The following is a 20,627-nucleotide window of genomic DNA, read 5'->3' on the forward strand; positions in this document are numbered from 1 at the left end:
CCAGCTTCTGGGATAAGAACTCATTATTTGACAAAAACTGCTGGGAAAACTGGAAGAGTATGGCAGAAACTAGGCACAGACCAAAAATCTTACACCATATACCAAAATAAAGTCAAAATGGGTACATGAGTTAGATATAAAGGCTGATACCATAAGCAAACTGGGAGATCAAGGAATAGTTTACCTTCAGATTTATGGGGAACAGAAGAAATTATGACCAAAAAAGAGATAGAGAACATTATGAAATGCAAAATGGATAATTCTGATTACACTAAATTGCAAAGGTTTTTGCACAAAGCCAATGCAACCAAGATTAGGAGGGAAGCAGAAAACTGAGAAATAATTTTTACAACCAGTGACTCTAAGGGCCTCACTTCTAAAACATATAGAGAACTAAGTCAAATTTATAAGAATACAAGTCATTCCCCAATTGATAAATGGTCAAAGAAAATGAACAGGCAGTTTTCAGAGGAAGAAATTAAAGCTATTCATAGTCATATGAAAAAAATGTTCCAAGTCACTATTGATTACAGAAATGCAAATCAAAATGACTCTGGGGTATCACATCACACCTGTTAGATTGGCTAACATGACAAAACAGGAAAATGATTAATGTTGGAAAAGATGTGGAAAAATTGGAACACTAATGTATTATTGGATATATATTAAAAATAAGTATATAATTTTGTTGAAGAAGTTATGTGGAAGATTAGTTAACAAAATCTAGTGATATATGGTAAGTATCAAAAGATCAGGAAAAGCAATAGGTATTAGAGGAAGTCAAAGAAGGGAGAGATTATTATGGAGCAGTATAGTGCTATAAGGCGTGACAATAGAAACAGTGTTTTAAAGTCTGAACAGGTCAAAAAACAAAAAATGTTAACACTAAAACTAACACCTCAAAGGTCATCAAGTTTAGTACCAACCTGAAACAAGAGTAATTTTTACACCAGCAAGTGGTCATCAAGCCTCTCTCTGAAAACTTCTACCTTTTAAAGTACCCCAATCCATTTTTTGAAAGATTCGTACTGGTAAGCTTGCCCTTATATGGAACTAAAATCTACTTCTTTGTCATTTCTGCCATTGGTTTCTACTCAGTGGCACCAAACAAATAAATTTAATCCCTCTTTCCCATAATAATCATTCAGATAATGGAATGCATGATTACATAGAAATGAGACAAGAGGGAAAACACAGATGGTATTGACGGAATCCTAATAAAGCTGCCCCCAGTTTTATTAGGGGCAGCCCTGACATTCTAACTTCCTTATAGGCCCCACAGAACAGTAGGCATGTCCTGATTTATCCACATAATCTGGCTTTAACCACACCTCAGGCCCCCAGACTCAATATAACCACTGTTCTTAGCTAGCCACTGCCCTCAGATACAATTCACATATTTGAACAGATGTGTTCTTGTACTCAACCACAACTACATCATCCATTTAGCCCAAGATAAGAACACAATACTTAACATCTTGACCAGACAGGACCACAGTAGCTAGCCAATCAGAAAGCAGCATGAGCAGGATGTCTGACCACTGAATCATAGAAGGGACCCCTCCCCTATTACTTAATACCTTAACAAACCCCTCCTGCCTTTTAAACATTCATAATTTTTGTTGTGTAATCAGCATCATTACACTATAAATTTACCTGTGTTGTCTTACTAAGTTGTTGGTTCCTATTGGAACCTAGCCTGCTTCTGAGGGGCATCAATCCTCAATAAATGCCTGTACTTGGATCAGAGATGGTCTGATTCTGAATTCTTTGAGATGGTACCACCACAATACACCATGAAACCGCAACAGTGTTAGAAAACAATAAGAGTTAAAAAGTTGGTATGCATCAGAATTGAGACCTGAATCCAGAGCCCCTGACCTCAAATGTAGCACTCTATTTTCTTTCTCTATTTCTGTAATACTCCATTTTCTTTACTTCCATACTTAGCCAAATGATTTACTAAAAAAGAGGTTCTTGTCCAAGAATACTGAGCATGCAGTTGGGGCCACACTGCAGGCAGCACATCATTAACATGCCACAAGATATTCTTGGAAAATCCATTTTACAATCTATTACAAATATGAACTCTTTTCCAGGGAAGCAGGTGAATACCCTATCCTGCTTGACTGCATGTCCTTAAAATACTCTTTCCTTAAGGCTGTATATTTGAGTTTAACTCTAGAAGGGCGGGGTGGCCTACTCTAATGGAGTTACAGTGAATGTGAGACAGTCATTCATTCTGACAGCCATCAACGCCCAGCCTACTCAATCAGCTCAAGGCAAGCGAAGCCTTGAAGAATGAAGATCTATTACACCCTTGTCATAACTTCATGAAATCTTTAATCACAGCAAAATCTTTCATCAGTAAAATGAACTTGTAAAACATTTATCGGGGGAAAGGAATCCGAGTTAAACTGAGGGAAATGAAAAAGCAAATTATTACATATAAAGCAAGATGCATACAAACAGTAATATATTTTATAAATATTATAAATGTATATGTATGCACACATACATATGAATATCTACACAAATACAAATTACATATATGCACATAAATGATATGTCCATATGTAAGTACATATGTACATGCATACATATAGTTGCATAGATGGGACCATGGCAATTTATGAAGACCACATACTAAGGAATGGAAGGATGTAGTCTGTATTGATAAGAAGGTTTGTACTGATGAAAGAACAGATTATTAAAGTATTAAGGAATGCACTTCTATAAATATCTATATACATCTATCTATATACAGATATCTATACATATATTTATATATACATATATACATTCATATACATACACACATAGATTATGTTTCCCCTTGAAACCACCAATTAGAAAATTTCATGGAAGTTAACAGATCTAATACAACTTTCAGATAGGTCTTTCCTTTTCCTTCTTCTCTTTTAATACTTAGGGGCTACCTCTATGTAAGGTTTTTATTCATTCCCAAGAGTGACATTTCCATTTCACTATAGGTCCTCACTTCCTAACACATGTTCAGACACTAACCTTTGTCCCATATCTGCCAAAGCCCTGGCTGGTCCTTTAAGAATCAAAATCATAGAATTACAGAATCCCAAGTCAAAAGAAGGCCATCAGAGGCCATCGAGTTCAAAACAAATCTGACCAAAAATCTTCTCTACAAAAGTCAAAAATTAACAAAGGAGAAGTAAGGAGAAGTAACAAAGGAGAAGACAACAACTGGATCATTCATAAGAGATGCAAGTATATTTGTGGCCCTAGTATGGACTCCATTGTAAATTAAGCAACCAATAGGAATATATGCACTACCAACAAAACAATGCCAACTAATTATTCAATATTAAAATAACAGAAGTACAAGGAATCTATAGTTTGGCACTGTGAGAAAAATATCTTTAAAATAATCATAACATCAAAAAAGTATGCTTTCTTTCTCTTTTCCCCTGAATTTTCTCATTTGGTTATTAATTGTTGCCATCCTACCTTTTAGTCTTTGTCTAATATTTGACTGCTCTCTGTCCTCAAAACACACTCTATTCTCTCTTCCTGTTTGCTCATGCTATTCCCTATGCCTGGAATGGCTGTCCTTCCTTTCTTTGTTGCAGAATTTCTACTGATTACCTGACACAAAACTCAAATGCCAGCTGGCTCTGTATCATCATTCACCAGGCTTCCTTCATAGAAAAGTATGATAAAATCTAGTGCAGCAAGTTTATAAACTGTTGAGATTTCTTAAATGAAACCTTCCACAAAGACCTGGAATTACCAAATAAGTGTTTATCATGCACTCATGTCTAGAATACCACGTATGCACCTGTAGGGAACATAAAGATGAAATCACTGTCATGACTATCTTCAAAGATCTCATAGTCAGATAATAAGTTATGTGACCTATTTTTAAGAAATACATCCTAACATGCATGCCAAGTAAGGCTTATCCTTCAAAACAGTCCAATAATAGAATCATTGCTATTACTCAGCCTCTGTTTTAGAAAAGGTCATCAGAACCAAACCAAAAGACTTGGAAAGAAAAGTCTCACCCTTCTTCTGCAGCAGTTCCTTTGTGACTTGATTCTTTCTTTCTGTTGCATCACCACTGACTCAGTCTGCCACGCATGCTACCTCTTTGTTATTTTTGATTCTTCCCTCATCCCTCACCTCTAATATTCAAGTCCTGTCAATACCATTTCCATAGCATTATTTTCACTTGCCTGTTCTCTATTTCTACTACCACTACCATATTCCAAGCCTTCCTTACTCTCACCCAGAAAAGTGTCAAAACTTCCAAATTGGTCTTCTCTCTTCTCCTATTCTCTCTCCTCCAATCTATCCTTCACCCTACTGCTAGAATAATATTTTTTGCACATAGCTACACCGTGACATAATTCTGCTCATCTTGTTTAATGAATTTCTATTTCTTCAGGTAAACTTTAGACTCCTTTGCTTGTCATTCAAGATTCTACACAAACTGTCTCTACTTTGCCTTTTAATACTTTCTCACACTGGATTGTTATCTATACTCAAAACATGCCTCCTTCTCTTGGTTGCAGAATTTCTATTCATTATTTCAAGCAAAACTCAAATGCTATTTCTATGAAGTTTTTCCCAATTTTCCTCAGACTTCACAGGACAGTTTATTCTGTCCCAAGCCAATGGATTTATTCAGCTCACTTCAATTTAATTATAGTATATTATAATTATCAGTGACTTATCTCTCTAATTAACTATAAGTTCTATGACTGAAACTGCTCTTTCCATGGTGATTAATGATCTTAAATTGTTCCTCATTTTTCAAAATTTTGATAATTTATCCATTAATTTCTCATTCACCATAAGCTTCTTAAGGGGAGACACCCTGTCTTACTGAGTTTTCTATCTCCCCCAAAATCCTTCTATACAATAGGCAAGAATGAATGATTGCTGAGTGAAATACAGATAGAGTAGAAATGGTACTAGCCTTAGCATAAAGAAGACTTCATATAATAATCAACGCTTCTCTGACTATAATTAAGTCATGTATACTTTCTTAGCCCCAATTTCCTAAACTGTAAAGTGAGAATAAAAATATCAACTAACTTAAAGGGCTGTTGTGGGAATTAAATAAGGTAATACACAGAAATCACTTTGCAAATCTTACAATGTTACATAAATTTTAGCTGTTATCATTATCAGAGTTTGATATCCCAGAAAGCAATAATAATGAAAATAATGGTTATTGAGAATAACAATAACTGACATTTATGTGGCACTTTACAGTTTGTTTTGTATACACTGTTTCAATAAGTTAGTGTAATTTAGCACCTTGCTCCCAGGCAAAAGCCTCATTTGCTATTGTTTATTTTCTGGTATATTCTAAGCTGTAGAACTCATAAAACTTCTGTTTTCAGTTTTGCATGGAGCAGTGGGTTTCCTTGCTATTGACTATTTCTGATGGTCTTTTGTGTTATCAGCACATAGTAGGAAGGGGCTGATCTGCAAGTATAAGCTAAAGGCTACCCTTTCCCCTTAAGAGTGAACAGAGAAGAATCTTTCCTTTTGAATCCAAACTTGTACCCCAACTGACAAATTTAAAGGGGATGATAAAGATAATCCCAGCCTGATATCCCTCTCTGAAAATGAAGAAAGGAGTGCCCAACCTCACTAGTACTCCTGAGGCCTACTTGCCCTTTCTCCCTAGCCAGAATACAGATGAAGACGTTGGCTCCACTTCTTTCTCCAGATGTGGGCCTGGCCTCAGGTCATATCAACCATGATACCTACTGGCTATAATCCATACATTTAGATAACCCATGTAGATGGATTAATTTTATATAGGCAAATTAGTTTGAACTTTACTTAGTAAGCATGACATGCACAATAACTATTATATCATTTACATGGTATAATGTGGTGTGCATATATACATATATATATATATATATATATGTATGTATGAGAGGTCCACTAAAGGGGGATGAGACACTAAGGAGGGGAGGCTCACTTCTAGTACAAATGTTTTGACCTTTTCCATATCTATTATGCTAGATATTTTTCAGGATGCCATGCTTCCAGAAAGGACTATTACTCAATATTAGGATAAATAGATTTTTTTTTGCAAGTCATCATAAAATCTGAGACTTGAATCCGAGTCAATCTTCTTTTAAAAAATTAAAAATAAAAACAAACACACCACATAAAATCACATTCATTCTTGATGGGGGTTTTTTGGTAATGAATAGACTAATATTCACCTTTGCAACAGCTCTTTAGTTATTCTGTTTTCTCTGTTTGAATGGGTAAGAAGATTTCAGCATGTGTCCACAGGATTATGCTTGTTAAATAAATCTGTTCAGAAATCCATGCCCAACATTCTCTGGACAAATAATGAAACTATTTTCTGGATATAGCACATAGACATCACTTACCAAGGCCAAAGAAGATGTAGTATTTTAGTTTAAAATGCACAACAAAGATGTTTAAAAGAATAAAATTTACAATTTTCTGGTTTGTGAGTGTGAATGTGACCAGAATCTTATAATAGAAGAGTGGAAAAAGAACGTAAAACACATCAGAGAAAGTGATCAATTCAAACATTTATATTAAGCTCTTAATATGAACAAAATACTATATTAAGCACAGGATATACAAAGATTTTAAATGACACTATCCCTATACTCGAGACACTGTGAGAAGAGGGAGATAACACATACAAAGATAGATAATAGAAGGTAAAGAGTAATAGCAGCAAAAGAGAAACCCAAAGTCCTCTGGGGAAATGTGAGGAAGGAGAGAACACTTTCAGTTGAGAAAGTTAAGCAAAAGCTTCATGGAGAAAATGGTATGTAAAATAAGAATGGATAGAAAAAAGACAGAAAAGTAGTCATTGAGACAGAAATGAAAGAGGAGTACATTCCAGACATTAACATCTACAAAAGCACAGTTACAGGAAATGACATCAAGTTCAGAGAAGAGCTAGTCCATTTTGGTTGGAATTGGTAATTCACAAAAAAATAGAAACATTAAATAAGACTGGAAAGATAGATTAGAAAAAGATTATGAAGGATCATAAATTTCAGCTAAAGGAATTTGCATGTTATTCTGCAGGCAATCAGGAAACACTGAAAATTTTTGTACATGTAGGTCCTTTTCCTTTTTGTTTTTTATCTCTTTTGGGATACAGACCCAGCAGTGGTATTGCTAGGTCAAAGAATATGCATAGTTTTTATAGCCCTTTGGGCAAAGTTCCAAATTGTTCTGCAGAATGGCTGAATCAGTCCACAAGTCCACCAACAATGTATTAATGTCTCATTTTTCCCACATCCTCTCCAATATTTCTCATAAATATGAAGTAGTACCTCAGAATTGTTTATTTGCATGAAGAAAAAATGTTCTAACTCACTATTGATTGGAGAAACGCAAACAATTCTGAGATACTACCTCATATCTTTCAGACTGCCTAATAGAACAGAAAAGTAAAATGAGAAATATAGCTTTGATTACTTCATTTGAAAACTGTTCATATCTTTTGTCACAACTGGGGAATGGCTCTAATTTTTATAAATTTGAGTCAGCTCTCTATATGTTTGAGAAATGAGGCCTTTATCAGAGAAACTTTGTTAAGAAATGTATTTAGTATTTTATTTCTCACTCTGCTTTTTTTTTGGGGGGGGAGTGAGGCAATCGGGGTTAAGTGACTTGCCCAAGGTCACACAGCTAGTAAGTGTCAAGTGTCTGAGGCCACATTTGAACTCCTGACTCCTAAGCTGGAGCTCTATCCACCGTACCACCTAGCTGCCCTTCACTATGCTTTTTAAATTTCCAAATGGGCATAATCTTCCCCCATTAGATTGTAAATTTCTTGAGGACAAGTATTGTCTTAGTTTTTCTTTTTATTTGTATACCCACAGCTTAACACAGTATTTAATAAATATTTATTGACTATTGATTGACATCTCAAACTAAATGCCCCACAGGTGTGTCAAACTTAACAAGTCCAAAACAAACTCTTGATTTCTCTTCTACTCTCCTGCAAACACTCCCAATTTTCCCCACTTTCCTTTTACTGTAAAAGGCATTTTGTTTTTCTTAATTTTTCAGTGGGAGGGGAGATAAAGTAGATTTTTCTTAATTGAAAAAAAAGAAATTGAATGTTTAAAAATACTGTCAAGGGTACCACCATTCCTCTAGTTACCCAGGCTCACAACTTCAGTGTACTCTTCACTCCTCATTGTCATTCATTTCCAATTCACAGCCAAATCTTCTCACTTCCACCTTCACAATGTTTCTCCTATGTCCCTTCTCTCTACACACATAGACACCCCTCTGGTATAGGCCCTCATCATTTATTGCCTAGACGATTGCAACAGGCTTCTGATTTGCCTTGCTGCCTCTTCTCTCCCTACTCTTAATTCATCTTCCACTTCTCTGTTAACGTGATCTTCCCAAAGGCATAGCTCTGCCATGTTACTTCCCCTTACTTAACAGACTCCAAAGGTTCCCTGTTACCTCCATAATCAAATATAAAATGCTTTTTGGCATTTAAAGTCCTTACCAGTATGACTCCTTTCCACTTTTCTATACTTCTTACATATATTCTCCTGTAGGTAAGCAGTGAAAATGGCCTCCTTGCTATATATGGTACATGGCACTCCATCTCCTGACCCTATGGCTTTTCACCAGCAGTCTACCAATGCCTGGAAAGTTCACCTGCCTTACCTGTGCCCTCCTGGTGGTCTTTAGGAGTCAACACAAATGCCACTTTTTACAAGTAGCCTTTCTAGGTATCTTACACATGCACACACGCATACACACACACTGCTAGTACTTTACATCTGAGATTACCTTCCATTTACACTGTATCTATCTGGCATACACATAATTATTTGAATGTTGTCTCTCTCATTAGAACATGAGCTCTTTCAGGGCAGGAAATGTTTTTGCAGTTCTTTTTATGCCCAGCACATTGTCTGACATGTAGCAAATGCTCAATAAATGCTCAATGACTGAAAAATAACTAAGATTAAACTCTTTGCAAGTAAACTCACATCTCCAGAAATACTTTGGTCTTAGCCATCATAACCAAAAATTAATGATTACCACATGGCCACTTGGTATGGAGCCCCAAACATGATGCTTTACTTTGTAAAAGTCTTTCTCATTCTTGGCATTTAATAGTTCCTTCACTGCTTACACATAAAATCCAAACTCCTTAGCTTGGCACTCAGGGCCCTCCACAATCTATCACCATAATATTTTTTACTCTTATACCATACTACTTTCCTTCCCTCCACCTAATTCCTCTATGCTCCAGACAACATAAACTATTTTTGTACCCCTACTTTTCCACTGATATATCTTTGTTCATATTGCTCCCATCTACAATACCTGTACTCTGGCTGTTGAAAGTCTACTGATTCTTCAGAGTCCAGGTGCACAGCGTGAGCTTTTTCATGAAGCCTTGTCTAATCCCACCCCCCGAAAAAGATCTCTCCCTCATGATACAACAGTAATTTGTACTCCTATGAGTGCATCATGATCTCTTTTGTACGATGGTTATCTGAATACATGTAGTATATCTTCTTTCAGATTATAAACACCTTCACAGCAGGTACTATTTCATTTTTCATTTTTGTATCCCTTCACTGCACATAGTGTAATGTTCTATTTTCAAAATATTCTTTTAAAAAAATACTTAAGGAAGGAATGAACAAACATATTAATTAATAAGCCACCAGACTTGGATTAAGAATATTGGTCCATTATACATGCTCCATTCTTTTCTGTAGAAAACAATAATCCACTGAAGACCTTAGATGTCTTATCATGGTATTCAGATGACCTTGAAGCTCTCTGAAGGCCAGCAAAGCACAAGTATTTGCATATCCTACTACAGTACAGAAACTCATGAAGACTTTCTACTGAGGTATAGAGAATTTGTGATTTGCCTTATAGTAGGACCCCCATTAACAAAAGCATGAATTCCCAATAATAATGATTATCTCCAATTTACACAATATTTTATAATTTTGAGGCAATATCACGCCTTTTATCTCATTTGACTATTCCAATGGTCCTGTAAAAAAAAAAAAGCAGGGTAGAGAGTGATTATGCCTATTTTACAGATACAGAAGCTGAGGTTCACATACAGAATAGTCTAATAGAAAGAAAATAATTTTTAGAATCAGAGACTATTTAATTGAAACCTACCTGTCCTATTTCCTATGGATATGACAATTCAGCAAATCATTTCAACTCTCTGGACATTAGTGTCATTAGACTGGAGCAGAGATTGATAGAATTCCAGAGTTTGGAAAGGCCTCTGCAATGAACTACTCTAACCCATATCCAAAACAAATGTATCCAGCAAGTGACCATCCAGCTTCTGTTTAAAGACCTCCAAAGATTCTGGGAAGATGGCTGAGTAGGTCAGAAAACTTGACTCTCCAAATTTGCTCCACAGAAAAAAACAGAACATTGCCTCAGAGGGAAATGAACAAAAGTCAATGTAAAGCAGTTGTTCTCCTAAGACAAGCTAAGAAGACTCCAGCAAAGACCTGACCTCCAGGGGCAGAGGTTCAACCTGAGTGAAATGCAAACACCTCCAGGCCAACTCTGCTGAATCCACAAACAACAAGCCCTGGGGCGCAGCTGGGGCTGGGAGGCAGACTGTGCCTTACAAACTTTTATCTCACCAATGGGGGGGGGGAGAGACAGAATATCTGACGGCTGAGGAGGAGAAGACTGCAGGATCTTCCAATATCAAGGGATAACAAGCACAGCTGTGCTGATCAGACCCATCCACAGCCATGGCTGCCAGCAGAAGGAGCTAGCACATACCTTATAAGTGCAGTAGCAGAGGAGAAGGGACCCTGCTTGCTGTAGGAACTTTCAGGACAGCAGAGTCCCTAGTTTCAGTTCCAGGGAAGAGAGGACAGCTGTAGTTTGCAGCCCCAAGATGGACAGCAGGGAGTACAATCATCTGTGGGACAGCTTAATGGGAGCCCTAGTGGTGTCTCAGAAGTGGAGAGGACGGCCCAAGGTTGAGCCCTGGGAAAAAATAACAGTTAAGAAGGATATGAGGCTTGGGGCATTATTCCCCATACCTCTGGACTAGAACTTGATCACACTAATAGCTACAAAAAATAAAATGAGCAAGCATAGGAGAAAGAACAACAACCACAGATAACTATTATGGAGATTGAGAAGATCTGGGTTCATATAGGAGAAAGATAATGGAGCTAAAAAAAGCTACTCCTTTTTCAACGATAAACGTCAAATGATCCCAAGCACAAAAAGATTTCTTAGAAGAACTTTAAAATGACTTAAAAAATCAGAGGATCAAGAAAAAATTAGAAAATAATTCCTTGAAAACTAAAATTGGGCAAAGGCAAGCTAATGACATTCTAAAACATAAAGGAATAATAAAAATTGTCCTGAAGTTCTATAACAAGAAGGCAAAGCAGAAATAGAAAATAGAAACAATCCACCAATCACCACCTGAAAGAGATTCCAAGAATATCATAGACAAGTTTCAAAGCTCCCAGGTTAAGGAGAAAATATTGGAAGCAAGATAAAAAAAATATATAAATATTATGGAGCTACAATACATACTACACAAGACTTATCTGTTACTACGTTGAAGGACCATATGTCTTGGAATACTATATTTCACAGAGTTATGTTACGGTTTCATAGAGTTAGGTTATGATCAACGGTAACTTACCCATCAAAATTAAGTACAATCCTTAATGGAAAAAAAATGAACATTTAATAAACTAAAAGACATTCAGGTTTTTGTGAGAAAAGCAGCAGTACTTAAGGGAAATTTTGACATATAACATCCAGAAGAAATATAAAGTAAATTTTAAGGACCAATTATATGGGACTCAATAAGGTCAAATCATTTACTTCTCATATATAAAAATATCATCAGTTCTATTATGCCATTTTTTATTTGGGTAGTTTGAAAGAAAGGCTTGAGCTGAGCTAAATATGATGGAGTGATTCTAAAAAAAAAATGAAACTATATAGGGAGAGATAAAAAGGAGCAATTATCTCATACAAATGAGGCAAAAATAAAATAAAAGACTTCCAATGAGTGAGCAACAAACTACCTTCCAAGACAATGCATTCTATTTGTGAATAACTCTAATTGCCTCTTTGCAACTTCCACCTTCTAGTTCTTCCTTCAGGGCAATGTGGAACCTATCAACCAAAGGATCATACATCTAAAGCTGAAAGGGACATCAAAGATCATTTAGTCCAACCCTCATACTTTATATGAGAGGAAGTCACCTCGTCATTCTACATAAGGTACTTCATATGTGAGAAGAACTATCATATTCCCCTTGAGTATTCTATTCCCCAGCTCTAGGACGGCAAATCAAGGCCATTTGCCATTCCAATTGCCCTCTTCTATTTTCTCTACCTTATCAATGTCTTTCCTAAACCATGGTTCCCAGAATTGTAAACACAGTAGTCAAGATAGGGTCTAAGAAAATCAGAGAATATCAGGAATAATACCCCTTCTATTGCTGGAAGCTATGTCTCTCAATGTAGACTTAAATCCTCTTAGCTTCAGTGACTACCATATCATATTGCTAACTCATACTGAGCTTTTCAGTTCACTAAAATCTCTAGATCTTTTTCAGACAAACTAATACCTAAGTATGCCATCCCTAACTTGTACTTTCAACTATGTAGCTGATTTTCAAACTCAATTGTAAGATTATATTTATCCATATTAAATTTCACCTTATTAGATTTAAACTCAATAATCTAGCCTATCTAAATCTGGTCGGATCTCAACTCTGCCATCCAGGGTGTTAGCTATTCTTCCTAGTGTACTGTCATTTGAAAATCTGATATGTTCTATCTATGCCTTTATCTAAGTCGTTAAGAAAAAATGTTAAATAACACAGGAACAAGCATGGATTCCTGGGGCACATAACTGAAGGCCACTCCTTCCAAGACGGCACTGAACCAAGGACTCTTCTTTGAGCCTGGCCAGTCAAACAATTCCAAACCCATCAAACTTCCAAATCTATCAAAATCTATCATTTGGTCACATCTTTCTTTCTTTTCCAAAAGAATAATATGGAATACTTTAGCAAATGCTTTGCTAAAATCTAGATAAACTTTAGCATTCTCCAAGTCCACCACTTTGGTAATCCTGTTAAATACGGAAAGATGGCTAACCTGACAAGACCTGTTCTTGGTGAAGTCATGCTGATCACTGCTTCCTTTTCTAGATATTCACTGTACATGTCTTTAATAATATACTGGAGAACTTTCCTAGGTATCAGGATCAAGCTCACTAATCTAATGTTTGCATATTCCATTCTCTTCCTATTTTGTAAACCAGGAAAACATTTGATCTTCTCCATATCCACAGCAGCTCTTCTTCTTTCCATGATCTTTCAAACACGACTGACAAAAGCACACCTCCCAGGACTTTTGGTACCTGAGATTATAGTTCATGTGAACAGGTGATTTAAACTGATTAAGAGCAGAAAAGTGCTCTCTGATCTCCTTATCACTGAGATCATTAGTCATGTTTGTTCTGTGTCTCCAGTGCATTCTCCTCAACAGGGAAAACAGAAGCAAAAAGCTTCTCTCTGGTAGCAGTCATCATCATCCCATCCACCCCAGGAAATTGATACTTTTCCTTCGTTGACCCTCAGTTTCTTTCCAGGATAGCTAAAACAGTCCTTTCTGTTTCCCTCAATTATCTTTGCAGGCAGCAGCTGGTTTTAGAGGGCAAAGTGGATAGAGTGACAGCCTTGAAATTAGGTAGACCTAAGTTCAAATCCAACCTCAGGCACTTACTAACTGTGGTGGCCTTAGGCAAATCACTTGACATCTCTAAGCTTCGGGTTCCTCATCTGTAAAATGGGAATGATACTACCTTTTAGGATTGTTGTGAACATCAAATAGGATAACATGTAAAGCACTTTCCAAACCTTAAAGCACTGTATAAATGCTATTATTATTCTGTGATTTAGCACTCTGGATAATGTTCTTATAGTACTGTGCCAACTATTTTGTAGTCATCCTTTTATAAGAATGAGAGCAGGAAAGGAACCTTAGAGGTCATGAGTGACAAAGCCAGGCTTGCAGCAAAAGGCAAATCAATCTCCCCCTTTTTCTGGAGAGCGATGTTTCCTCTTATTACCTGACCTTGCTTCTCACATCTATCCATTTCATTTAACAACCTGGAATGACCTCAAGGAGACTTCCAGCTCCAAGTCCATGAACCTAGCTATGATTCTAAGGGACGTCACATAACTATACAGAATGAAGCTGGAGTTCAAACCCAAGATCTGTATATCTAAGTCAAAGACGCCTTCTATGATGCCATGCTGTCATAAAGATGTTAAAAAATACAGTGGTGTCTAAACTGTCAAATTATTTTAAGAGCTATACGGGATTAGGCTTAGTCTGTACAGCTCTAGTAGGTAAAACTAAAGATCTTTTCCTGTAAAAGATGTTTGATAAGTATTTGTTGAACTGAAGTGAATAAATAGGGATTAGAAGAAGGCAAATTGTCACTCAAAGAAAGACCTTCCTCAGAGTTAACAGTCCTAAAATGAAACTTAAATTACTTATTAAAGGAGTCATTTCCTCATTGCTAAAGGTGCTCAAGTAATATTCAAAACACAATACATGGAAAATGATAAACAATGTGAGAGATTGTGTTTCCTTTTACTAGGTGACGAAAGTCTATCTAGAATAAACCCTAACCGTCCTTTTACTTATCAAATATATATGACCATGTGGTTCCACACCAAGTAAAGCAGATTCTGTCCTACTCTTGGGAGAGTGGAGAATGCGGGGGGGGGGGAATTGTGGGGAGCAGAAATGGAATTGATTCAACTGGTTGCTTCTAAGTAGCTATAGTTGCAAGTGGCATTATTATTAATATCAGTAATAACTACTACCACCTCCACACTGCCCTGTGACTATGCTATGAAAATGGATTTGCCATCCTAACACAGAAAGGTTGATAACAGATTTTAAGGGGATCTTCCTATATGCTCATTTTTCATGGAAGGAACCTTGGACCAATCTATTAAAATGTATTTCCTAACAATCTTACTGTTTTGATGTTGTGTAAACACTTAATAGCAAAATAATACAGGATTTTAATTAAGTCAGGTGATGTCTGTTTGTATTTCTGCAAGGGAAAGCTCACAAACTCAAAATAGTAATAAAAATACATTGTCAACTCTTCTGTATTCCTTTTCTTGAATGTCCCACCATATGATATCTTTGCCTCTTTGACATCTCACCCATCTGTCAAGGTCAAACTAACAGAATCAAAATATCCAAGAAGCTCAGATTTGAAAGTTACCTAGGAGGATAAGCTCCAAAAAGACCAAACAGCAATCTTCTCCACAATATTCCTGAGCAGTAATCATCCAACCTTTACTTAAACCTTCAGGAGAAATGCACTGGCTCCACAGGCAGCCAGTTCTCCTTTTAGATTTCTCAGATTCTTAGGAAGTTTTTCCTTATAAGGAGTCTAACTCTATCTCTCTTCCAATTTCAAACCACTGCTCCTAATTCTTCTGTGGCCAAGCAGAACATGTCTAATCCCTTTCCTATATGACAGCCCTTCACATATTTAACAAAAGCTATAATTCCAACCCACCCACCGCAACCCTGCTCTGTATTAAACCTCTTCTTCAGCCTAAATTTCTTTAACTTATTCCACAGATCTTTATCTGGCTTGATACAAGCATAATCCCAATTACCCTTCTCTGGAATGTCAATATCCTTCAAAAAATATGGCATCTCAACATGAATATAATATTTGGGATGTATTCTGATGATGAGAAAAAGCTAATGTTTGTCACTTCCCTCATTCTAGACACTCCACCTCCACTTATGCTGATTAAAATCAAGTTATCTTTTTGTGGAGGAGAAGAGGGGTGCTGTCATGTCACACTGCTGATATATATGGAGCATGAGGTGAATTAAAAAAGCTCATTTTTTCCCCCGCATGAATATGGTTAGTCATACCTATCTTATCCCATACTTCTGCAGCTGATTTTTTGAACCTATATGTAGAACTTTATATTTATTCTTAGTAAATTTAGTCCTGACAGACAGTGCGGCCTAAGAAATAAAGAGGTGACCTTAGAGTAAGGAAGACCTTGATTAAAGACCAGAATCTCACACATTGGCCATGGGACTTAACTTCTCAATACCCTGGGCAATGCCCTAGGAAAGGATTTTTTCAACATACCACATGACTTCTTCAGTAAGGATGTGCCTGCCATACTATGGCTAAGTGGCACAATGACAGAAGGAATAAATGATAATTCACAGTGAGAGAACAAACAGAAGGATAACATAAAGTAGACTGAAGAATTATAAAAGCACAATAGTCTGGGGTCACTGACTTTCAGAACAAACAGTCCCTCACTCCTCAGTACTTGAGAGCATAACCACATTAAAAGCTAGCAGATTAACTGAATTTCTTAATGGTGATTCTAGTTCATTAATAAAAGGTTAAATTCTCTTCAATGTACTCTGATTAAATGGTATATTATACATTTTATAAGGTTCCATCAAAGAAGGCAAAATGAAATAATTTTAGATATTTAAAGGATCCAATTCAGTTATCTGGAAAATTCAATGGTGTAACACTTCTTTCCACAATGATGTTGAATACTGGTTAAATTATGCCTCAGAGAATGAGAAATTAAAGACCTCTTGGGTTCCTTTGGACTTTAAAATTTCTATGAAATATTCTAAAAGGCAGCATGATGTGACAGAAAGATTACTGGCCTGAGAATAAGGAAAATGGAGCTGTAATTCTACTTATGCCACTAACTCTCTAGACCTTTGGCTAAGTAATCACCTCTCTGGACCTCAGAAAGGTCTTCATTTATTTTCTGATAAATGAAGGAGTTGAATTAGAAGGTTTCTAAAATCTCTTGTAACTTTGCTGACTTCACCTTGCCCAATTCTGATTTTCAAGGAGTCATTTTCTTCCTTAAGATTCTGTATAGGGGCAGCTAGGTGGCACAGTGGATAGAGCACTGACCCTGGAGTCAGGAGGACCTAAGTTCTAATCCAGCCTCAGACATTTGACACTAGCTGTGTGACCCTGGGCAAGTCACTTAACCCCATTGCCTAGCCAAAAAAAAAAAAAGATTTCTGTATTTTTCAAAATTTTTCCTCAACCTCTCTCATTTGATTTTAAATGTCTTTTTTAACTCTTCTATGAATTCTTTTTGGGTAGGTGACCACTTGATTACTCTTTTGGGTAGAAGAGGGGTTCTTTGCTTCAGTATCATCCTCTGAAGATGAACTGGTCTTCTCTATTCCAATAGTAACTCTCTATGGTTGGATTCTTTCTCCTTTGCCTGTGCATTTTTTTTTTTAGTAGCAGCTTAGTTTTGGTAATCACCTCTAGTTCTGGGGTATAGGGCATAGTGCCTCTCACCTCAGATCCTCCTTCAGTTCTCCCCTCTGGCCTGGAACTGAAACCAAGACCTCCAGCTTCCTTTAAGTGTCCACAGCCAGTGGCGTCATCGCTCCACTGCTTCTGCACCTAGTACGTGTCCTTCCTTCTCGCCCCCTGCTGCATCTCTTCAGCACAGCTGGGTCTGGCATTCCTTGTCGGCAGAGGTTCCTTCAACCTTCCTGGGCTCAGACGCCTAATTCCCCTCACTGTTCCAGGGGTAAGAGTTCCTGTGGCTGGGGCCAAGGCAGCCTTCCAACCCAGCTAACCAAAGGGTTTGCTGCTTGTCATTTACGCAGACCTAACCTGGAGGTGTTTACTCTTCACAGGGACCAAACCTCTTCCCGAGATTTGTCTTCAGATCTTCCCTGGTTGTGCCAGAAGGACCACTATTCTGCCCCTACTTTTATTTATTTTTACTGTTCTACGTTTGCCCTGAAGCCTTACTTTATCTCATTTGTGGAGAAAATCTGGAGAGCCTGGACTTTTCAAACCTACTCTGCCATCTTCCCAGAACCATCCCCTGTGCTCTACTCTTCTCAGAATATTATGCTTACTTCTGGGTACCATAGCTTAAGAAGGAAACTAGTGAACTAGACTATGTCTAGAAGACAGAGTGTAAAGTCTTAAGTCCATGTCACATTACAATTAGCTGAAAGAACTGAATGTGTTTAGCTTAGAAAATAAAAGATACAGGGAATATGACAGATTCTTTCAAGTATTCTGAAGTATCTCCTTCATGTGGAGGAGTGCTAAAGGACAGAATCAGGAAAAATGGATAGAAGTTGAAAAGAGGTAAATTTAGGTTCAATGTCAGGAAACATTTCCAAGAATCAGAGATGCTCAAAAATGAAATTAATTGCCTAGAGAGGTAGTGAGTCCCCCTCCTTGGAAGTCTAACAGAGGATGAACTACCAAGTGGTTGGATATGCCTATAGCAAACCATACAGTGAAGCCTTCTATGGATTATTTGGACTAGATAGCTGAAGAGGTGCTTCTAAATCTCAAATTCTGTGATTCTAGGTACTCTCTCCAATGATGAAGGCCAAAAACCCTCCATGATCTTATTGTACAGGGGCTCATGAGCTGCTGTGGTCAGAAACAAAATGTATCAGTCACATGCTGGCCAGCCTCCCAATCATGAACTTCTTTATATTTAGGTAGGTTGGTCTTCCAATGTTGGAAAGTTATTGATTCATATGAATATTAATTAGAGAGTGTGGCATACTGTGTACAGAACTGGTTTTGGCTACAAGAATACCCCTTTAACACACATTGGCTGTGTCACCCAATATAAGTCACTCTCAGTGTTCAAGGCAACTTGCTAAAACTATGAATGGCAGAACAGTTGCTGATCTGCATTGGTTAGAGGGAGGTTCCATACTACAAGTTCCCTAAGCCAGTGAAATCAGACGTCAAAAATAATCTACATTATTAATACTATTTTAAATTTGCATAATGGTAAATCACTTGGGAATTATCTCAAAGGTATCTTCTAGCTCTATAAATATATGAGTCTTTTACGCCAATTCTACTCCTTTGCCAAGGTGGGAGATCTATGGAAGTGGAACAATGAGATGCATTGATCAATTTTGTTGTGGTTTTTTTATTTTCTTTAAAAAATGAAATTTGTTATATAGGATAACTCTTTCAAAGGAAGAGGAACACTGGAAAAAATCTAGTGACAAAAATAAAAAGATGTCAATAAAACTTATTTTAAAATGTCTTTTATCAGTAACATGTAATAGATCTCAAGGAGTGTGTTATGATAAGATTCTAGAGTAATAATAATTATCACTAACATGTATGTTACACATTTAAAGTTTTACAAAGTGTCTTACTACATATCTCATTTAATACTTAAAACAATCCTGTGAGAAAGTATAGATATCATTATTCCCAAATTAGAAAACTGAGGCTCAGAGAAAGTAAATGACTTGCTTATCATCATATGGTTGATCAATTTAATGAAGATGAAATTCAAACCTGGATCCCTTTAACCCCAAACTCAAATGCTTTTTCAACTAGATGATGCCATATTATGTTTTTCAGTCATTTGACTGGGCTTCAAAACTACTCCAAATGAAGGGCAAAATTCTTTAATGTCAAACTCAGTGGTCACCTCCCCAATGATGCCTTCCAAATCACCCCTCTCAACTTCACACAAGCTATACCCAATCTCTCTCTCCTCAAATTTCTTATAGAACATTTGTGGACCTCCCCTTTTTCCTTGTCACATTTTATTTTCTCTTATTTTTGATTATGTATCTGATTCTCATGGCTAACTGCATACTGCAGAACGATGGTACTGGGGTGAGAGGGGTTACATCTTTATATCTCTAGTGCCTAGAACAGTTCTGGACACACAGCAGGCACTTAATAAATATTTGTTTATCAAACTGGAACAATTAGAAGATGAGTATTTAACAGATGACTAAACATGATGAAGTTAATAAGGAAAAAGAGTTCTGAGGGCTAAGTTTACCTTGTTGCAGGCAGTGTACTAACTCGAGTGAAAAACACGGATGGCTCAGCTTCCACATGAATCCCCAAGGACAGGTTCCTGTAATACCCATCAACATGGCCTGGGCCCCCTGAGTATTTAAAATTCAGGATGGCTTCTAGTGTCTAGAAGAGAAAAGAAAGAAACCAGAAAAAAATTAGAATTAAAATAAAATTTAGTAGTTAAACAGTTAATTAGTATTATTTCTTCAGGATGCTGAAACCTTATAGGCAAGATGTAATTTGAAAAACTTTCCTCATTGCACCAGAATTTCCCAATTAATAAACCTAAGCTAAGCACTGCCATGATTCCCTACCACAATCCCCTTTACAAGTCACATTCTTAACTCTACATCTGTGACCAGAAGCAGGGATCAATGACTAACTCAATGTAACCCACTGCCCTCTTAGGTAAAGCTTTCCATACTTAATCATCACTGTCATTAAGTTGTTACACAAAGGGCACCTAAAACTCTGACACTATACTTGGAGATAATCTATGTTTTTTTTTTTTATTTAATGGGGTTTTTCATTTACCCACACAATTGAGAGTTATATTTGTTCAAGAATATTCAGGAATTTTCAGGATTTTCTAGTGCCTTATCCCAAAGAAATTATTGGAAATTTACTTTGTATTCATTTTTATTTGTACATGTTCTTTCCACCCAGAAGA

At 36.8% G+C, this 20,627-nt stretch overlaps 1 protein-coding gene across 3 annotated transcripts in view; it reads right to left on the minus strand.

Moving 5' to 3' along the window:
- The window catches only part of TRAPPC9 (trafficking protein particle complex subunit 9), a 942,595-nt gene that overhangs the window by 462,787 nt on the left and 459,181 nt on the right, over positions 1-20,627 (minus strand). For all 3 annotated transcript variants that reach the window (XM_020967021.2, XM_020967026.2, XM_078153761.1), the window contains one exon: positions 19,938-20,080. In XM_020967021.2, coding sequence (XP_020822680.1) covers positions 19,938-20,080 — 143 coding nt within the window. The remainder of the gene's footprint in view (positions 1-19,937; positions 20,081-20,627) is intronic.

This window comes from Phascolarctos cinereus, unplaced genomic scaffold, assembly GCF_003287225.1.
Source record: "Phascolarctos cinereus isolate Bilbo 61053 unplaced genomic scaffold, phaCin_HiC Scaffold_4;HRSCAF=312, whole genome shotgun sequence".
Taxonomy (NCBI): Eukaryota; Metazoa; Chordata; class Mammalia; order Diprotodontia; family Phascolarctidae; genus Phascolarctos; species Phascolarctos cinereus.